This window comes from Stegostoma tigrinum, chromosome 3 (assembly GCF_030684315.1).
Source record: "Stegostoma tigrinum isolate sSteTig4 chromosome 3, sSteTig4.hap1, whole genome shotgun sequence".
NCBI lineage: Eukaryota > Metazoa > Chordata > Chondrichthyes > Orectolobiformes > Stegostomatidae > Stegostoma > Stegostoma tigrinum.
Window position 1 is genome coordinate 104,452,229 of NC_081356.1, and position 21,784 is coordinate 104,474,012.

General features: G+C 39.2%; 2 protein-coding genes across 5 annotated transcripts in view; one reads left to right on the forward strand and one right to left on the reverse strand.

Moving 5' to 3' along the window:
- The window catches only part of hexb (hexosaminidase B (beta polypeptide)), a 43,256-nt gene extending 41,298 nt beyond the window's left edge, over positions 1-1,958 (forward strand). For both annotated transcript variants that reach the window (XM_048527308.2, XM_048527309.2), the window contains exons 12-13: positions 1,067-1,171; positions 1,429-1,958. In XM_048527308.2, the coding sequence (XP_048383265.2) occupies positions 1,067-1,171; positions 1,429-1,489 (166 nt within the window). In that variant the 3' untranslated portion in view covers positions 1,490-1,958. The remainder of the gene's footprint in view (positions 1-1,066; positions 1,172-1,428) is intronic.
- A 16,824-nt stretch (positions 1,959-18,782) lies between these two features.
- Positions 18,783-21,784, reverse strand: part of gfm2 (GTP dependent ribosome recycling factor mitochondrial 2) — a 62,779-nt gene continuing 59,777 nt past the window's right edge. For all 3 annotated transcript variants that reach the window (XM_048526949.2, XM_048526948.2, XM_048526950.2), the window contains 2 exons: positions 20,795-20,977; positions 18,783-19,348 (listed from right to left, as the gene is read on the reverse strand). In XM_048526949.2, the coding sequence (XP_048382906.1) occupies positions 19,220-19,348; positions 20,795-20,977 (312 nt within the window). In that variant the 3' untranslated portion in view covers positions 18,783-19,219. The remainder of the gene's footprint in view (positions 19,349-20,794; positions 20,978-21,784) is intronic.

Sequence of the window (21,784 nt, forward strand, 5' to 3'; positions counted from 1 at the left end):
GAAATGTTACTGCACAAAATGAGAGCTGTAATGAAGATCTGGACTCTTTTGTTAGACTCTTATGTTAGCTTGTTAACTCCGTGATGCTGCCTGACCCGCTCTGATTTCCATGTTTTCTGGTTTTCTTTTTTGTTTGTTTTCAGTACAGATTCCAGCATCTGCAATAATTTGAACATAGAACATAGAAAAGTACAGCACAGTACAGGCCCTTCGGCCCACGATGTTGTCATGGATTAAACCTAATCCAAAAGTACAATAACCTAACCTACATAGAACATAGAAAACATAGAAATTTGCTCCTACAAGAGCTCATGATGTTGTTTTGAAGGATGAGCTACCGAACAGGGAGCAGAGAGGAGGCAACTATGAACTTGTTCCACTTGGGCAAGAACAGAAAAACACTATACTATTAACTTGAGGGAAAAATTGCAGAAGTTGACATTATAGAGGAACCTGGTTCATGAACCACAGAAAATAGTGTCCAGGTACAGCAAGTGATTAGAAAGGCAAATGGTATATCTGCAAAGGGAACAATTTACTAGATGAGAAATTTTACTGCAGCTGTAGCATTGGTTAAAATGCATATGATTTTTGGTCTCTAACAACTGAGCAGGTCTCTTTCAGCCTTTTTTTTTTGAGCTGAAATGATTTATCTTGTAAGTTGAACACATTGGGCTTATGCCCATTTGTGGTTCAGAGGAGTGAGTCATGATCTTATTGAAACATGCATGATCCTAAATTGACTTGACGTGAATGCTGAAAGGATGTTTTTCCTCTTTGGGCAAGTGTAGAACAAGGAGACTTTCCTGAGGGCTGTTGACCTGTAGAAGCCCCCCAAAAGAAAACAGTGGAGGTGGAATCATTGAATACATTCAAGGCTCAGTTAAACTTTGAAGAATACAAGTTTTGTGTTATGGTGGGCAGGAAAGTAGAGGTCACAGTCAAATTAGGCAGGATATTATCCATTAATGTGGTAGGCTTGAGGGGCCAACTTCTCATAATTCTTGCATTTTTGTACATATTCAAACTAGAGAGAAGACTGATCATTGATTTATTTTCCCTGAAGGCCTCGGGCAAGTGCTGTTGGTGAGCGTCTTTGGAGCACCGAAGCTACGACAGATACAAGTGATGCATACAAGAGACTAACCAAACATCGCTGCCGCATGGTCCGGTAAAAACTGATTTAAAATTTACTGTTCATTCAAGTATTTCTTATTGCACAGTTGTCTTCAGTATTTTTTAAGTTGCCGTCTTGTCAATTCCTACTACATCCACAGTTAACAAGGTGGTTCTAACTTGTAATTCAACACATGGTAATAATACTGATGCTTTGGATGTGCTTATAAAGCAGAAAGACCTGTCCTTTTTTGAAGATGTTCATAAATTGTAGTGTTAGCACAAGCAACTGACCTTTCTCCTTTTTTGCAGACGTGGGATACCAGCTGAACCACTGTTTGTTGGCCACTGTGATTATGAATACAGAGGGTAACAAAGTTCATCTGAGCAAATGAAGCGTCCCTTGGAAAAAGATGCATCTTTTGTATTTTTAAATACAAACTAACATAACTTGAAATTAAATTTAATCAACACTGAGGTTTAGAGAATTTTGTTTTGGAACAAGAATGAATGTTTGATTTTTCTTTTAAATGCTATTTGGAAGGACTATGCAATAAAGTTCTAAATTATATTTTTAAAATTAACTCTATTGTTTCTTTCTCTTGGAACTTTTTTTAATGCTGTATCAGTCAGTGGTGAAAATGTTATGATGTCTGTTAATTTTGTTATCTTGCCAAAATCAAAAGCCTAAATTTGCTGCATGACTAATATTGAGCTGTACCTTATTTTGATATCTCCATGCTATATTTCCTCTAAGCTTTTTTAAGAAATGTTTAGGTTATGTATAACCTGACAATTTTATAAAGATGCACTGTTGAAATTAAATGAAAATAAATTTAAAATTTTGATCATGTCCTCACTCAAGTCAAAAACAGAAATTGCTGAAGAATCACAGCTGGTCTGGCAACATGTATGGAGACAAAACAACAAGAGTTAATATTTCAAATCCAATGACTTTTTGTAATGCTTACAAGTAGTTAATGAGCTACTTTTTAAAGTCCAAAAACAACAAAAGCTTGTAATTTGGTAGTAGATGTTTTGAAGCTCAGCAATTTCAATAGAAATTGGAAAAATGCTCAACACTGCTGGTCAGGCTGTCTTTTGATAGTGTTTGAGATGGTCAATAAATACTGGCCTTTCACGTCAAACAAAAAAAGCTCTCTTTGAACGCTCATGGCCTTAATGCAAGAACAGAATCAGCTGACTCGAGGAAGCAAAGTACATTTTACGGGGAATACTGAGGAAACTGTTGACCAAGCAGAATTAATTTTAAAACAATTGAAGATCAGATGATGCTACTTAATTTGAAGAAAGAAGAATTCCAATAAGATGAGAATTGGTTCAGATAAACTGTTAGTAGTTCAAGTTGAATGGTTACTGCTGGAAAATTAAAGTGACAACCTCAAAGATTATTGGACCAAAATAGACCTTGTTAGTGTTCATCTCTATGACAGCAATGCTCTTAATCCCATTATTCCCACAACCCCTTCAATTGTTAGATGGATATTTATCTTTTTGCATTAATCATGAACTGCAATTGTCTATTTCAATATCATTATTATAGAAAAACAAAGTTTTGCCACATGACATAGCTGTAACCACAAACTATTAAGGAAGACCTTGAGCTAAATGAGATCTATCTTGATTGTGAAATGAGTCTGGCATCAGTTCCTTTGGCAACAATCTTTAATTCAGTCACTTACACTCATCCTCCTATACAACCATGATATTTGACATTCCCTCACTTAGCTCCAAATTATTCTGTATATCACCACTGATGGCCATCACTTCTCACTGGAACCTTTCTACTATTTAAAACTGCTACATCTTCATATTCAGATATGCCATGTCCTATATTTCTGAAGTAGCAGGAGGTTTTGAGGGAGACTAATATTGTATTCTTTTAAAACTTTGGTTGCAAGTGATTTTTCTTTAGAAGCAGGAGGGGTGGGGAGGAAAGTAGGAGTATTATGTGGTGAGTGGCAGCACCAAGAGCCTGTATCTCCTAACCGATGAGATTTAAGGTTTGAGAAAAAGGAAAAAACTGAGTGAAATTGGGCAAATTAGGTTGGTTATCTCCCAATAGAGATCATCACATAAATATTCTCTGACTGCTCAAAATAAAACAAAGCAGAAATTAAAAGAAAATTGCATCTTATCTGTGGCACAGTGGTTAGCACTTCAGCCTCACAGCACCAGGGACCCGGGTTCGATTCCAGCCTTGGGCAACTGTCTGTGACGAGTTTGCACATTCTCCCCGTGTCTGCGTGGCTTTCCTCTGGGTGCACTGGTTTCCTCACAGTACAAAGATGTGCAGGCTAGGTAGATCGGCCATGCTAAATTGCCTGTAGTGTTCAGGGGTGTGTGGGTTATAGGGGAATGGGTCTGGGTGGGATGCTTCAAGGGGTGATGTGGACTTGTTGGGCCAAAGGGCCTGTTTCCACACTGTAGGGAATCTAAGCTAATTCTTTTAACCTGTGAAAGTACCCACTATCAGGATCCAGGACTGCCTCTTTCACAAGATTCTTCACGATCCACATTCATCTGTGCTTCAGTTGTGACGGGTCAAGAGAACTGATGGCTTGATTAAACCCAACTTCTTAAAAAATGTGCTCAAACTCAAATTTTCATTGTGTGATTTTGGAAGGTGAGGACAGTGGACTATATTAGGAGTTGGGAAGATAATCTTGGAAGTATTGAGGATATTGCATGCAGGTACAGGCTGGTAGGAGATTATTTTGAAACCGGGTCCTAAATTATGATTCCAAACGCTACCCCTAAATGCTTAAGCTCTTGGGTGGGGATGAAGCCCTCAGTCGGCTACATCAACATTACTTTTAAAAGGATCCCTTACGTCATGCAAGCCTTTTCCTAATCCAGACATATTAATGTTTTAAAAGCAGTCTAATTAATCATGCTTTTGTGATTTAAAGATGGCGTTTTTTAGCTTCTAAATGTGACAACATGTAATAATATGCAACACACATACACATGGATTGGAAACATTAATGGAATAAAAGATTAACAAAGATATACAAATCACTGAGTTCCCTGAAGAGCAGGACATTCTGACTGTTAAATTGATACTGATAACATGTTGTGAGTGAAGTAGTTGATTTTATAGAGATTCTTGATTCTGCAAGTCAGCCGTTTCCTTTTCACAGAGACCTGACTGGCTTTCTGGGTTTTCAGTTATTGGACTGAGACACGGTCTTTCCTAAGGAAGCTGTCCATTGGCTGCTCTCATACTGTGATCTTCACAGGAACCTAGTTCCCACTAGCACTTCAGCTTACTAACACACAGACAGATTGGTGATTTTTTAACCCATTTTTTGTACAATCCTAGAAGGGTTAAACACTAACATTTTAGCAGATTGGGACTTAATCCACAAGAAATACAATAAGTTATTCAGGGAAAGATAAAAAAGAAATGAAAGGAGGAAGGGTAGCAGTATTGGTTAAGAAGTACAACTTATCGCTAGAGAAAGAGGATGTCTCAGAACGTTCAAGTACAAAGTCAATTTGACTAGAGATGAGGAGTAAGAAAGGTACAATTATATTGCTAGATGGATTGTATAGATGCCGAGTGAAAAGCGTTCAGAGACACAAGTCTGCAGAAAAATGCCAACATTATAGTAGTTATACTGGGGGACTTCCATTAACCAAATATAGTTCAGGATCCTGGTTATGTAAGGGGCAGTGGGGGACAAATAATTGTATTTGGGACAGTTTTCAACAGCAGTATGTGTCCAAACCAACTAGAAAGGATGTATTGTTGGACCTGGTTCTTGGAAATGAGGTGGGCCAAGTGGATCAAGTGTCAATAGTAGAACGTTTGAGAGACAATGATCATTGTGTTGGAAGAATGGTTCTAGATATGAAGAATTTCAGTTATGAAGACAAGTTGAAGAAGTTGAGACTGTTTTCCTTGGAGAGAATGTTGAGAAGGGGACTTGATAGAGGTTTTCAGAGTCACAAGTGAGATGGATAGAGTAGATAGTGAGAAGCTGTACCTGTTCATAAAAGGAGCAAAGATGAGATGGTATGGATTTAAAATGATGTACAGAAGAAACAAGAGTGATGCAAAAAAAAAAGCTATTTTATGGACTGAGTAGTTAGGGTATGGAATGCACTGCCTGGTAGTATGTTAGAGGCAGGTTCAATTGAAACATATAAAAAAGAACATTGGATGATCATTTGGAACAAAACAGCACGCAAGTAGACAGCAGAAGATTGGGACCAGGTAATGATGCTTGGTTGAAGAAACAGTCCAGGCATGATGGCTCTTGCATCATTACAATTCTTTAATTCTACTGAGAGAGTCAGTCAGCCCCATGCTATTGCTGTAGCCACTGGAGTTCACAGTCAACTTATTAAAGGCTCTGTGATAATGGGAACTGCAGATGCTGGAGAATTCCAAGATAATAAAATGTGAGGCTGGATGAACACAGCAGGCCAAGCAGCATCTCAGGAGCACAAAAGCTGACGTTTCGGGCCTAGACCCTTCACCTCTCTGATGAAGGGTCTAGGCCCGAAACGTCAGCTTTTGTGCTCCTGAGATGCTGCTTGGCCTGCTGTGTTCATCCAGCCTCACATTTTATTATCTTATTAAAGGCTCTCTTCTTTTAAGGTTGCTGTTTGAAGTTCTCTGACTATCTTCGGGAATAACATCCTGTGGTTTCTCTCAGGACCTTGCCAGACGGCACATGAATTTACAGCTGCAATCATCTTTCGGTTGAATGGCTTTTAAAAAGCGAATAATGTAGATCAATAAATCTGTAAGTAATTGGGGTTATTATCCAATATCATGACAGTTCTGGCAGACTTCACTACTGAGAAAATACATTTCTTATTGTTACATTCCTTCAACTACATAATGCTTTATAACAAACATTTAATTAACTTGTATTATCCCTTATAAAAAGCAATAGAATTTATAATCCTCTGATGAAAGGTGTATATATAAATTTATGGGATTTGGAGTTCAGAATAGATGCAGATTGACATTGATACTTCTGTCAAGAGTTTTCTTTAAAAAGTACAAGGTCAGAGTCTCCCTCTGGAATAGTGATTGAAATACATTTTATTTCAGAAAGCCAGTGAACTGCAGACCTCTGTGGTATTAACGTAAGTATGTTTCTGCTGAAATTGCAAGAACAGCAGATGCTAGAGTCAGAGATAACAAAGTGTAGAGCTGGAGGAACACAGGAGGTCAGGTAGCATCAGAGGAACAGGAAAGTTGACATTTCAGGTCAGGACCCCTCTTCTGAAGAAGTGTCCTGACCCAAAATGTCAACTTTCTTGTTCCTTTGATGCTGCCTAGTTTGCTGTGTTCCTCCAGCTCCACACTTCAGCACATTTATGCTACTAGGTTTACAAAAGTACATTAACACGTAAGGCCATTACTTTATTTCCAGTTCAGAAAAATCTGGATAAGCACATTTTTGTAATTCAATTCAGAAGACACTAGTGTGGACTTACAAGTCAGTTAGTTTCTCTCCTAAAAGAATTCAGGCCAGATCAGGAACAGTTTATCTCAGGACATGCTGAACTGTTCACACGTTATGGCAAAGAAACTGTCAGGAATCAGGGAAGTAGAACACTGAAGAGATAAGGTAGGAGTACAAGAGATAATGGGAACTGCAGATGCTGGAGAATCCAAGATAACAAAGTGTGAAGCTGGATGAACACAGCAGGCCAAGCAGCATCTCAGGAGCACAAAACTGACGTTTCAGGCCTAGACCCTTTATTAGAGATGCTGCTTGGCCTGCTGCGTTCATCCAGCTCCACACTTTGTTATCAAGGTAGGAGTACAAGTTGTCTGAGTCTGAGCCTTTGAAACAGATTGTGTTAGAAAATAGGTTGAAATGTGGTTTTTACTGTGTGGTGTGGGAATCATTATATATTTAATTGTTTTTAAAAATCTCTTCTTTCATGTAATAACCTTTTCTTCTGTTGCGAAAGAAAATTTGCAACCTTGTGTGAATACATTTCAGTAACTGACCATCATGTTAACAAACAAAATTTTAAAAAACACATATTGCTCTCAATCTCAATTTCATTCTGGGATCTGATTTGTACCATGAGCTAGGATCTACAACCATTTGGGGCTGTTAATCAAACTGAAATGATTGACAGACTAGTATGAAATGGTAAAAACTGCCAATGCTGGAGTCTGAGATAACAAAGTGTGGAGCTGGAGGAACACAGCAGGCCAGGCAGCATCAGAGGAGGAGAAAAGCTAACGTTTCAGGTCGGGACCCTTCTTCAGAAATTTCTGAAGGGTCCCGACCTGAAATGTCAGCTTTCCTGCTCCTCTGATGCTGCCTGGTCTTGTGTGAAATAATTGGTTGCGAAAACAATTGTGCAGGAATGGTGGCCTTCAGGCTTATTCTAACAGATAAAGTGAAACAGTCTTTTTAAGCAATACAGGCAAGACATTTTTATGCAAAGATTGAAATCCAAGACTTTTAAGTGTTTTATAGTTTGACAGCTCCCTTTGAGAATTCCCCTTGACTGGTGATTTTGACAGTTCCACTTCACAGCTTTTTTTTAATAGTTTGAAAGTTAGTTTTGACAGGTGTAGTGCTATTTCTAATGAGCTCACAAAAATTGAAGTTGCGGTATAAAGGGTATGATTTCTGATCTTTTCAATATGTTTGTCAATGATAGGCTCACCACTGTGGGAAAATCCAAGTCTTTGTCTTTGACAGCCAGTAGTTTGACTTTCAGAAAATGAGGAGGAAGAGCTGAGAATGGCCTCTCCGACCATATTTTATTAGTAACATAGGTACAGGAATAGGCCATTCAGTCCATTGATTCTGCCATGATATTGAATTAGATCATGGTTGACTGCCTTCCTTAATGTCATTCTCCCCACAATATCTCCAGATGTCTTGATGAAATTAAGTTCCATAAACCTATTGATTTGTATTAAACCTGATCAACTGACTGACCTTCCACAACCCTCTGTGCTAAAGGATCCAAAGATTCACCAACATGCGAGCAAAGAGATTCCTACTCATCTCAGTCTCCAATAGACAGCCTTTTATTCAGAAATTATTGCCCCAGGTTTTCCTCTTCACTATGTGGATTTCCTACATGTAGTGAAGGGGAAAGTTACACATTATACTGCTGGGCAATGTATTCTTATAAATTTTCATCTATCATTTTGCTAATGGCAATAAAAGCTATTATCAGCAATAATGTAGATACATTTTCCAGGCCAATTCCTTTTTGTATTATGGTTTTGAAATACATTTGATTCAAAAACACTTGTAATCTGTTAAACCTGGAGGTGTTAAACTACTTTATCCGATATACTCTTGTATTGACTTTTCATTATGAATAGAGAGAAGGAGCAGTTGCGATCAGCCTGAGGTAACTTTACTGCCAGACAGACCTATCAACAAAACAACAGAAACTATCCTCTCAATATCTGATTGAAACGACACAGTATTTTGTGCACTTATTTCAACCCTTCAGTAAATTTGAAGGAAATACAAATTTGGAATTTATCATTCTTAACTTGTTGGTTTCAGTGTACACGTTAGCTGAGGTGCAGTTGATAATACATTCACCTCTGAACAACAAAATTTTGGGTTTATAGTCCCATTCCAAGGCTCTAAAAAGAAATCAAGTTGATTCAGGCAATGCGGCATCGTTGGAGGTTTATCTTTCAGCTGAGACATTACACTAAGGCCCCATTGTTTTCTGAGGAGGATGTTCACTTTGCTGTTTGTGGGATGTCCTATTTGCAATTGGCTGCAATGTTTCAAAAAGTACTTAATTGACTGTAAAGCACTTTGAGACGACCGATGAACAAGAAAAGTATTATATAAATGAAAGTGGATTTTCAATTTCATACAAATTTAATGTAATCTTTTTGTCTCTCTATTTTAAACCTTTCTTGAAAATACTTGTTCTTATGGCTTGTTTACCTAAGGACTTGTACACTCAAAGGTCTAGCTGCCTCTCTAATTTTAACTTTTGCAATATAATTTGTATTCCCCTTTCCATTCTTCTAAAATGCATTACTTCCAATTGAGCTGCATTATACAAAGCAATTCTTCTAAGATGAACCACACCCTCTGTGATTGCTTTACAAGAACCTGTCAAACCTCTTGTCAGTTTTAAGGATTTGACGCTATTCATCTTGTTTATGGTGAACATATATGTTAGAAAATTGCACAAATTAAACAAATTGGTTTTGGAAGCAATGTAAAAGTCTTTTTCTAGTTAATTATTTACTAATTAGATAATGTCAGAAATCAAACACCACCCGCTCTCTGATGAAGGGTCCAGGCCCGAAACGTCAGCTTTTGTGCTCCTGAGATGCTGCTTGGCCTGCTGTGTTCATCCAGCTCCACACTTTGTTATCCAGGTTATAGTTCAACAGGTTTATTTGAAAACAAGCTTTTGGAGCTTCTTTCCTTCAAAACTGGCACCTCCACATTATTACTACACTGAGAAATCTTTACTGTGTAGGTGCTGACTTGATGACACTTAAGAGAAATTCAACTCAGTGCTGTAGGATAGCAAGAAGTGCGTAGGCTCCTATATGGATCTTGCTAGTTTTCTTCATTACTCGTAGCTCTTCATTCCACAATTGATCATCCTTCGTATTCCATATTTCAGAAATTATTTTGACAATATTCGGATCGAATGAATTCTGTATGTCTGTGACTCATTGGCAGAGTGCTGCTAGTAAAGGTGCTCATACTTCCATCTTTAGGGAATACTTAATTGCCATCGAACATCCAATTGTGCCATTTCTCAAAACTCTCCTTATGAGAATTATCTACACTGTACATATATTCAAGGGCTGAACAACACTCAAATAACTGAGATGTATTCTCCATGCAAGAGGAAGCAACTGTAAACTGCATCATTACATGGGTGCTTTTGTTCACCAATTTTATCAATAGTCTGTTCACTGATATCAGATCCAGTTAATTTTTGTTACATTGATATTTCCATTGCAGATCAGTCGAGTCATTTCCTTGATGTCAGATGTCACCTTGATTTTATCACCGACTTCAGCCAATAGGTGCTCTCTGAAATGTTCATTTACTGATGGAATACTAAATCACACCTTTCAATGTATCTTGTGGTATTGAATTTTTAAACACTGTGTCTCTTCATGTCTCCAAAGACCCTATAACTGATATGCAAATATTTCTGAAGCAGTCTCAATTTTCTCTCTTACTTCCCACAACATTCTGGGTCACTCCATTTGATTAGATTCCAGAAATTTATTCAACTTTATATTCTCTAAGACTTCCTCTTCTGTAATGCAAACTGTTTTAAAAACATCAAAGTTTATTTCTCTGCATTTGCTCCATTTCTTTCTCCACAGTAAAAACCAACAGGAAATATTCATTTAGCATCTCTCCTATCTCCCGGGGTTCAATACCAAGATGACCTCTTATCTTTTAAGAGGCCCAACACTGTCTAGTTACCCTCTTGCTCTTAAGGTATTTGTAGAATCTCTTTGGATTATTCTTAACCTTATCTGCCAATGCTATCTCATTTCCCCTCTTGGTCTTCCTGATTTCTCTCTTAAGTATGCCCCTAGACTCTTTACATTGATTAAGAGATTCAATTGAACCCAGTTGTCTATATTTAAAAAAAGATTTTCTTTTATTCTTGACTAGATCCTCAATATATTTATTCATCCATTGTTCCTTAATCTTACCAGCATTACCCTTCCACTCTAACAGAACAAAATGGCTCCGAATTCTCATCATCTCACTCTTGAATACCTCCCACTTGTCTGACATTCTTGGACTAGACTGTTTGCAAGTACAATAAACTTTTGAAAGTTCTTGTCTCATACCATTAAAATTTGCCTTACTTTAACTTTTATGGAAGGCTTATCCTTTTCCATAACCATTTGAAACTAGTAGAATTATGATCACTAGACCCAAAGTACCGCCCTGCTTTTACCTCAGTCAGCTAGCCAAAAGGTCTAGTTTTGCTCTTTTTCTAGTAGGAGCATTCAAATATTGATTAAAACATTTCTTAAGCACATTCAACATATTCTTCACCATCCAAGCCTCTAACATTATGGTAGTTCCAGTCAATGTTAAAATCCCTAATTATTACAACCATATTATGTTTATGTATATCGGAGATCCCTCTACATATTTGTTTCTCAATTTCTCTCTTACTATTGGCGGCTAAAGTACAATCCCAAAGTGGTCTTTCCTAATTTGTAATTTCTACCCATATATTCTCACTGGTCGATTTTTCAGAACTATCTTATGAAATGCTTCATCTTTTACATCCAAAGGTCCAGCAGAAAACTTTAAAATTTGTATATCTGTAGCTATGAGTATATGGAACGCAAAACACAAAAAAGAAACTGTATTGCTCAGCTGTTTTTAAAAATTACAGGAGCTAAACTAAAAGGCTTGCAATTGGTAGAAAGGCTCATCTCAGGGACCATTATTTAGCTACAATCAGCATTGTTTTACGATTGTGGCACTATCACATGATGTTTGCCAAAGTTTATTACTTTGTTACAAAATGTACACAAGAGCTTAGTCTTTGCACTCAGCAAACAGAACAGCAAAACTGTCAGCATTTACCATTATTATTGTGAAACTAATAGCCACTGCTGGCTTAACGTATGCAAAGTTAGTAAGAAAATCCATTAATTTCTGCCAGGTACTCCCTGCTCATAGGTTTTCCGTGTACCCCACATACAAGAATCTTAACAAGTAACTGAACTGATCAGGGTTTGCCATAATAGTTACTAAAAACCAGGCTGAAAAGGTTTTGCCTTATTATTGAGGCAGTACCAGGTTTTTAAACAGCAATGTTAAATTGAAATAATCATTTGAACCCTGGAAAATTAATCTCATATTTAAGTAGTGCCAATATTTTTCTGTTTGATAATATTAAGTAAGTATGATTTTAAAAGATTTTCTAATGACTTTTCAAATGCAAATTTTAAATAAGTGAAATCTACACCAGAGATTGCTAGAAGCTAGTGGGCAGCTTTCTTTGACTCTACTGCTTCACAGCTGATTGCAAACACCAAAGCAGTTAAAGGCTGTATTGCAAGGCAGTGGTTTACGGGTATAGTTCAACAATTTTAAATCATTTGTTCATTTGATGCGAGTGTCACCAGTTAGGCCATCATTTAATGCTCATCCCTAAATTGCCCCGAGGGCAGTTAAGAGTCAACCATATGCTGTGGTTCTGGATTCACATGTAGGCTGCAGCAGGTAGGATTGGCAGATTTCTTTCCCTGAAGGACAATAAGGACAAATTGACAATGGTTACATAGTTAGCATTAGGCCAGCTTTTTATTTAACTATAAATGCTGAGATTTGAACCCACATCCTCAGAATATTAACATGGGTTCTGGCTTACTAGTTCAGTGGCATTACTATTATCCCATTATCTCCCCTTAAACTGGAATTCATGATTGCATGAACATGATTGCAAGTGCATGAACAGACATGGTAGTCTCTGTGGATGAAGCCTAAAGTTCCTGGTAGGCATAGAGAAACTTCAAAATGGTGCAATATCTTGACAGTAAAAAGCAGCAAGTTAAAAATTGCTTACCAATCAGATCCAGTTTAGCTGCTATAATGGGCAGACAACGTGAGATATGGCTACATAAGACCATGAAAGAAATATTAATAAGATTGCAGACCTAAGGAAATCAAGCAGACAGTAATCAAAAGTGATAATATTGGGCAGATTAAAAATCCAATCTATTCTGTTTTAACAGGTTCATAAAGCTTGGGAGGCATTATTTAACCTGTTGAACGGGCATGAGATCCTTCATAAGAGCTGTATTAAGGGAAGAAATAATTTATTTGAACTGCAAGACCATAAGAAATAGGAATAGGAGCTCCATCATTCAATAGGATCATGGTTATTCCAACATTCCTCATGTCCACTTTGCTGCCCCTTCCCCATCATGCTTGATTCCCTGACTGATCAAGAATCTATCATCTTGGCCTGAAATATACACAAGGGCCGCGTGTCCCACAGCTCTCCATGGCAAGAAGTTCCAAAGACTTTCCTTCCCAAGAGCAGAGATTGCTCCTCATCTCGGTTTTAAATTGGCACCCCTTAATTCTGAGACTATGCACTCTGGTCCTAGTCTCCCAAAAGGAGAAGCATCCTCTTAGTGTTTACCCTTTCAAGCCCCTTAAGAATCCCATATGTTTCAATGAGATCACCATGTCATTGATTTAAATTCCAGTAAGTACAGTCCCAACCTGTTTCGACTTTGGTCCTAAGCCCAATCATTTAATACCAAGGATCATCCTAGTGAACTACCTTCAATTAAACGATATTTATCCAAATACAAGGAGACCAAAACTGTTTTCATTACTCAAGATGTGTTCTATACAGTTGCAGTAAGGCTGCCCTACTCTTACACTGCAACCTCCTTGAACCAATGGCCTTTGTTGAAAACTCCATTAGCCTTTCTGATTACTTGCTATGCTCGTGTGCTAGCTTTCTGAGTTTCATGCACAACATCAAGTGTAGACCAATGGGGTGGTAATTGGCCAGGTTGGATTTATCCTGCATTGTGTGTACAGGACATTCCTCGGCAATTTTCCAAGTGGAATAGTTCAGCCTTATCTTTTCCATTGATGTGCTGGGCTCTTCCATCATTGAGGGTGGGGTTATTTGTGGAGCCTTTTACTCCATTAAGTTATTGAGTTGTCCACCACCATTCATATTTTGATATGACAGGACTGCAGGGCTTAGAACTGATCTGTTGGCTGTGGGATCACTTAGGTCTGTCTTATCACTTGCTGCTTTGGCAGCTTCACCAGGTTGACACCTCATTTTTAGGTATGCCTGATGATTCTCCTGGCACTCCCTCCTGCACTCTCCATTGAAACAGGAGTTAGTCTCTGGCTTGATGGTAATGGTTAAGTGAGGGATATGCCAGGCCATGAGGTTGCAGTTTGTGCTGGAGTACACCTATACTGGTGTTGATGGCCCACAGCACATCATGGATTCCCAATCTTGAGTTACTAGATCTGTTGAAAGTCTGTTCCATTTTGCACTGTGACAGTGCCACACAACATGATAGAGGGAATACTCAGTGAGAAGACGGCACTTTGTCTCCACAAGGTCTGTGTGATAGCCACTCTTACGGTCACAGATAGATGCACGGATAGATGAGGTCAAGTATACTTGTGAGACAGTGAGAGCCTTTTTCCTCGGATGGTGATGGCTAGCATGAGGGGACAAAGCTTTAAATTGAGGGGTGATAGATATAGGACAGAAGTCAGAGGTAGGTTCTTTACTCAGAGAGTAGTAAGAGCGTGGAATACCCTGCCCGCAACAGGAGTACACTCACCAACTTTAAGGACATTTAAATGGTCATTGTATAAACATATGAATGATAATGGAACAGTTTAGGTTAGATGGGCTTTAGATTGGTTTCACAGGTCGGTGCAAAATCGAGGGCCGAAAGGCCTGTACTGTGCTGCAATATTCTATGTTCCCTTTTATTGGTTCCCTCACCACCTGCCGCAGATCCAGTCTAGCAGCTATGTCCTTTAGGACTTGACCAGCTCGATCAGTTGTGCTACTGTCGAGCCAGACTTGGTGGTGGGCATTGAAATCCCCCACCAAGAGTAAATATTGCACCCTTGCTACCCTCAGTACTTCCTCCAAGTGTTGTTCAACATGGAGGAGTACTGAATCATCAGTCAAAGGAGAATAGATGATGGTAATCAGGTTTCCTTGTCTATTTTTAACCTGAAGCCCTTAGGCTCATAGGGGATCCAAAGTCAACATTGAGAACTCACAGGGCAACTTCCTCCAGACTCAATACCACCATGCTGCCATCTCTATCGGCAGGTGGGACAGGACACATCCAGGAATAGTGATGGTGGTGTCTGGGGCATTGTCTGTCAGGTAATATTCTGTCGGTATGACTACGTCAGGCTGTTGCTTGACTAGTCTTTGAGATAGCTCGCCCAATTTTGGCACTAGTCCCAGATATATGACATGAAGACTTTACAGGGTCAACAGGGCTGTTTCTACCATTGTCTTTTCCAGTACCTAGGTCAATGCCAGATAGTCCGTCTGGTTTCATTTCAATGTTGAGACTTCATAGCAATCGATACAAATGTGTAGCTTGCTGGGCCACTTCAGAGGGCAGTTGAGAATCAACTACATTGCTGTGGGTCTGGAGTCACATGTAGACCAGGCCAGGTGAGGATAGAAAATTTCTTTCCCTGAAGGACATTAATGAGCCAGATGGGTTGTTCTGACAATTGACGATGGTTTCATGGTCTTCATTAGATTCTTGACTCCAGATATTGGCTTCAGACTCGGTAGGGCTTCTTGATGCCACACTCAAAGCACGTATAGCCTGGATTTCAAAGGGAGTCCCTCTCACCTGATCTTTGGAGTTCAACTCTTTTGTCCATGTATGAACCAAGATTATAAAGAAGTCAGGAGCTGAGTGGTCGTAGTGGAAGACAAACTGGATCAACCTGGACAATTTTCCACATTGTTGGGTAAACGCCAGTGCTGTGGCTGTATTGTACTTAGGTGCAGCAAATAATTAAGGCGGTTAATGGAATGCTATTCTTTATTATGAGACGAAATGTATATAAAATATGCTTTTCCTCAGTAATACAGGGAATTGGTAAGACCACATCAAATACCATGTGCAGTTTTAGTCTCCTAATTTAACGGGTAATGTAATTGGCTTGGAGAGGGTTTAATGTGATTGTAACCTGGAAAATACATTCTGTCTTATGAGGAGAGGTTGGAGAGACTGGGCTTGTTTTCATCGGCATTTAGAAGATTAAGAGTTGACATGAATTAAGTATAGGAGATCTTGTTCCTTCTGATCCTAATTTTTATGTTCATATTGGTAAATGTCTGGTGCCTCAAAATGGCAAAATAAATTGCAAAATAACACTTGCTTGTAATATCCAGAATGAGTGACAGAAGTTGCCACTATCCTTGAATCAAGAAAAACCACTATCTTTTTAAGGGCAAATAAGGACAAGGAATAAATACTGGCCTAGCCAGAGACGCCCATGTCCTATGAGTGGAGAAACAAATCTGTCACTGTCTGAATCTACAATAACACTCACTTCAATACCACCAAGCACTGGAACTTTGTCATGATTGCTACTATTGATAACAAACATATAACCATGATTGCTCTTTAGTTTGCAATCTACATCTTCAATTCTTCTTACAATTGTGCTACTTTCATCTCTTTCCTTTATTGGTTCGCCTTGCTTCTTTCTCCATTTAGTTCTGTTATTACCTTTCTCACCAGAAAAAGTCTTTGCAGCCACATTATCTGGAATCCACTCCCTTGGCAGGGCAACAAGCATCTCTATCACAATGATTCAAGTTGCTGCTTTTGTCTCAGTTTTTGTCATGGTGATGGAAGAGGCGGGGCCAAGTTTCATGCTGTGAAATTTTCAACCCACTGTTGTCAGTGCAGCTGTTATTTTCAAAATGTCATCCGACATTAAATCACCACCACTTTCCAGCAACTTTATGCTCAACCTATCTATTTTGCAACATTGGACGATCAGCTCGAATCTGAATAACCAGATAAACATTTCTACATAACTCGGCTGCTGTTTCTTCCTCATTATTTTACCTGATGGAAAACACGCCTTTGGAATGTGGAATTTGGCACTACGATGTAACAACCTTTTGAAGTTCATTGCACACATTCATGGTGGTTTTTCTTCTAAGATAACAAGGTATAGAGCTGGATGAACACAGCTGGCCAAGCAGCATCAGAGCAGGAAAGCTGACGTTTTGGGCCTAGGCCCTTCTTCAGAAAACTTCTTCATTTTCTGAAGGTGGTTCTAGGCCCAAAACGTCAGCTTTCCTACTCCTCTGATGCTGCTTGGCCTGCTGTGTTCATCCAGCTCTACACCTTGTTATCTCGGATTCTCCAGTTCCTACTATCTCTGGCTTTTCTTCTATATCAGGTCACATCTTGAAAGTTTCCCCTCACCGAAGCACCCACATTGAGAACCATTAAGGCCATGTCACTGTACTTTCTGCATTACCATCACCCCATCCAAAATCAGGCAGTGACTTGTCAGCATTTGCTTAGAATTCTTCTGGCTATGTTTTCTGTTTCTTGCCAATAGCACTGGCATCACCCATTGGATTACATGTATCAATTCTATAGACAATGGGCACATCAGCTTCAGCAAAAAGCCATCATGACACAACCCTAAGTACCTGTATTTATCTTTCATTAATGTTACACCTCCGAATGAAAAAGACACTCAAAATTTAACTTAAAGCTTTGTCAGAATGAGGTTGCTTCTTACTGCTGTTTGATCTCACTGGCCTCATGTTGACCCCTAGGTCGGGTGACATGTTAGTTACTCGACTCTCTCTTATCTGATTATAGTACAATACATAACACTCAAGTCATTATCATTTTAACAGCTAGCTGCACTTGGACATATGACAGGGAGTAGATGCTTGGCAGAATCTGGTGGCTGTTAAGAATTGGGGTCTTCCAGACATTAGAAGGCAAGATAATTCTCTGAATGTTGACCAGGTTTTGCTGCGGGTAGGCACAGACTGCTTCATTATCTGAGGAATTGTGAATAGCATTCAACTTAATTATACTGAACACTGCATAATCTTCAGCTAAAATCACCAGTTCTGATCATATGACAGGGTAAGTCATTGACAATGCAGCTGAGGAGAACCGGAAATACCCAAAGAAGAAAATTGTAGGAAGCATGGGTGAAATGTTCCCATTTCTTGCTTAATTCAGAGGCAGGTGCCCCCTATATGCAGCAAAACCTGGTCAACATTCAGACTAATACTTCCTGTGGAAGGGTCACCAGACTCGAAACATTACCTCTGATTCTTTTCTTTACAGATGCTGCCGGACCTGCTGAGCTTTTCAAGCAACTTCTGTTTTCACACCAGCCATATCACTGATAAAGCTCATCCAATCACCCACCAATCAGCTCATTAACAGCTAACAGGTGAGTGTAGGTGATATTTCCAAATGAATAACTCACCTCAACACTGATATCCTACATCACCAAAAGCTGACGATCCAATTAGAAGCCGGTAGCTTCTGGGACCTAACATCCACCAGTCAAGACTTCAGGGGATTCAGTGGTGAGAAGGTGGGCAACTTTTATCATCTTTCCATGGGAGGAGTCATGAGGGATGCTTTCAGAGGTCCCTCTCTGCCCTCCTTTCATTTCTCTAACAGCCCCAAGATTGGGGCAACTGAAAGACTCCCTAAATCTGGTCCAGTTTACCAGTTAGGAAACTAGCCACCTTTCATTTGCTGAGGTGGTGATGGTTTGGGCCCCTTAATGGCGTTATCCACAGCAAGTTGAGAAGGGTACCCATGAACCTTCTTACCTAGAGCTCAATTAACAAGTTGACAAATAAGGGTTGACTTTCTCTCCAGGCCCATTCAATCAATTATTTCCCCCTCTTCCCACATCTAGGAAAGGAAAGAAATCTGCGGAGATAGAGGTGCCTGCCATACTCAGTGCTCTCCCTTTAAATGTAGATCCAATGAGCCTTACCTTGTTATTTCAAAAGCAAGTGCGCCCTCTATCATTTTCTCCCCACACAAATGACGTACAAACTGTGTAGAGTACAATCTGCGACTGTTTCACAATAACACAGGACATATCCGATTATACTTGAATTTTACTTTAATAAAATTTCTCGGCCTATAAACTTAAGGGCAGTACAATAACTTAAGTAATAAACTCTGTAGATCCTTGAATTCAGATAAAGATGCATTATCTGCCTCATGATTTCACACCAAACCAGGCACATCATCATAAAGTCCTCTTGTCAATGATTTTCTTGAATGAAGTCCAAAATATACAAGTTTCAAATCTAAGTGCTGACTGCTCTGGTTTTAAATGAAGCTCCAAGGAGGAGCCTTTTGTTTCCAAAAAGAAGTGGTGATCGTCCCATGAACACTATGATTTGCATCCAAAGTTTGAACTTTCTTGTCATACTGCAGTTGGATTATTCAACAATTCAAGGAATAAAATCGCACCCATAGTGTTCAATCTTAGACTCTGACCATTCATTTGGTCAACTTCACAAGTTCTACAGGATTTCACACCATACCCATCATCTTGTTGAAAAGCATGTTTTGATCTTGTAGATTCATTGCCTCATAGTTGGAGAACTCCAAAGTAAACGTGGCATTGCCCGATGTCAAAGTGCGAAGGGCAGTTGAGTAACCCTGCAAACAAATAAGAATTGTGAGAAATTATTCTATGATCATGGTGTTAGATTTTTGTTTGAATAACTATGGCAGCATTATAAATCATATTTGTATTCCAGAACTCATTTTTAACATTTCTAATCATTTTAAAACAGTATATTTTCTAAACATTAAATAAATTTTCAATTCAGTTCACAAAGTTTGATAAAAATGAACCACATCCTGTTAACCTGCATCTTTCTTACCTTGAAATGTATATAGTCTTCGATCTGAGACATTTCCCTCTCTCTGTTGGGTTTGCTTTCTAAGGAAGGTTAAAGCTGTGCAGTCATGAATAAATTCAAATGAACTAACAATGAAAGATTGAGGTAACCAGCTCATTGTGGTGCTGACAAACCAGCAGTATTCCAGCAAGATATTACAAAATTGATTGCTGTGACAATAGAAAATTTCCTTTGACTTATTTACATATGTCCAGATAAACATCTTTCTTCTAACATTTCATGACTATTCTATAGAGGAGCAAATCAGAATGTCATTTCAAAATAAATCTCAAGAAATTTGGCTCATGGAGATCCATCAGAAAACAAAGTTTCATCTACAAATTCACACGTTTTGTTCTTGCTGTTCAGAAAGGAGAATGAAGGAAGACTGCAGCACGTAGGGACTTGGGAGTTCTCATCCATGAATAGCTAGAAGTTAAAATTCAAGTTCAGTGGCTATTAGTAGGAAAGGCAAAAGGCAAAGGGAATAGAGTATTAAAGTAGGGAGGTTTTGCCCAAACTATACAAGGCACTAATCAGCCCACAGCTGAAATACTGTGAAGCATTTTGGGCCTTTTATCTGAGAAAAGATCTACTGGCATTGGAGGTGACTTACAGAAGGTATCTGTCCAGCATACCGATACGGAGGGACTGTCTTACGAGATGAGGCTAAGTAGGTTTGGCCTGGACTCTTTGGAATTTAGAAGATTGTGGGGCAACATTACAGACATAAATAAAGTTCTTAGAGGACTTGACAGGGTAAATATAGAAAAATTGTTTCCCTTTGTGGGAGAGTATAGGTCCCGATTGCATAATCACACAATGAAGAGTCACAGATTTAAGGCAAGAGATGAGGATTCCTTTTCTCTCAAACGGGGATGAATCTGTGGATTTTCTTTTTTAAGTAGTGGGATGCTGAGGCTGGATCACTGAATATATTCAAGGCTGAGAAAAACAGATTTTTAATCTGTATGGAAATTGGGGATTAAGGGGAAAAGACAGGAAATTAGAGTTGAGCATTATCAGATCAGCCATGATCTCATCAAATGGTAGTGCAACCTTGATGGACTGAGTGGCCTACTACTGCTTATATGCCCTATGGTTGGCTATGGATTTAGAAATTGAATTGTTCTAGATTGTTCTATTTATTAGAACTATTGGCTTTACACAGCTGAACGGCTGTTTGATGTTTATAACTTACCATCGTTTCCGCGAGTGGAACAGAAGCCAAAGCAACTCGGCTGTCCTGACGGTTTTGAATTTCTCGAATGCTTCCTCTTCGCTGAGCCAGATCTGCCAACACCACACTGAGGTACTTCTCATCTACTGTGATTTCCAGGCTCATCACAGGTTCCAGCACCTGACTTCGAGCCTGTTTTAATGCCTAAATGCAACAATGAATACGTCATTTTGACCAGTAAAACTCCCCACCTCCTTGACCTGGCACAACTATCCATCTTCTTCCCCACCTGTCTGTCCCACCCTTCCCACTGACCAATCCCTACTCACCCCCACCTGCATCCACCTATCATCGGCCCACTGACCTTTCCGTAGCGCCACTCATCCTTCCTCTTGCATCCGTGACCCGACACAACCTGTCCATCTTCTCTCCCACCTACCTTCCCCCAGCCCCACCCCTACTGCCTCTATTTCCCAGCTCTCCTCCCACTCCCCAGTTCTGAAGAAGGGTCCCGACACAAAATGTTGACTTTCCCACTCCTCTGACGCTGCCTGACCTGCTGTGCTCCTTCAGCTCCACACTGCGTCGACTCAAACTTGATTATACTGTCTTTTCCTTAATTTAACCAAAATAAAGATTGAATCCTCAAATAAACTGACAAAGAAAATGTTGATGGAATATTAATTTTCTTTGGATCTCAAGGCCTTGAAGGTTATTTCCAAATCATCTATGTAATCCATGTAGTTGTCAATACTAATATGCATTTATACATGACCATTTGGAAAAAGAAAGGATATTTCAAAGCCCTCACCAAGACCTGCGTGAAAAAGAATGCTGAGTCTAAGTAAGAACGATTAGGAGGGTCAAACAAAAACTCAACCAAAGAAGCATTTTTAATGTGTGTCTTAAAAGTGAAGAGAGATGAGGCTAAAGCTGAAGGCTGTAAAAGAAAAGCGCAGGAACACAGTAAACAGATCATTTACCCCCATGACCAAACCTGCTCTGCCATTC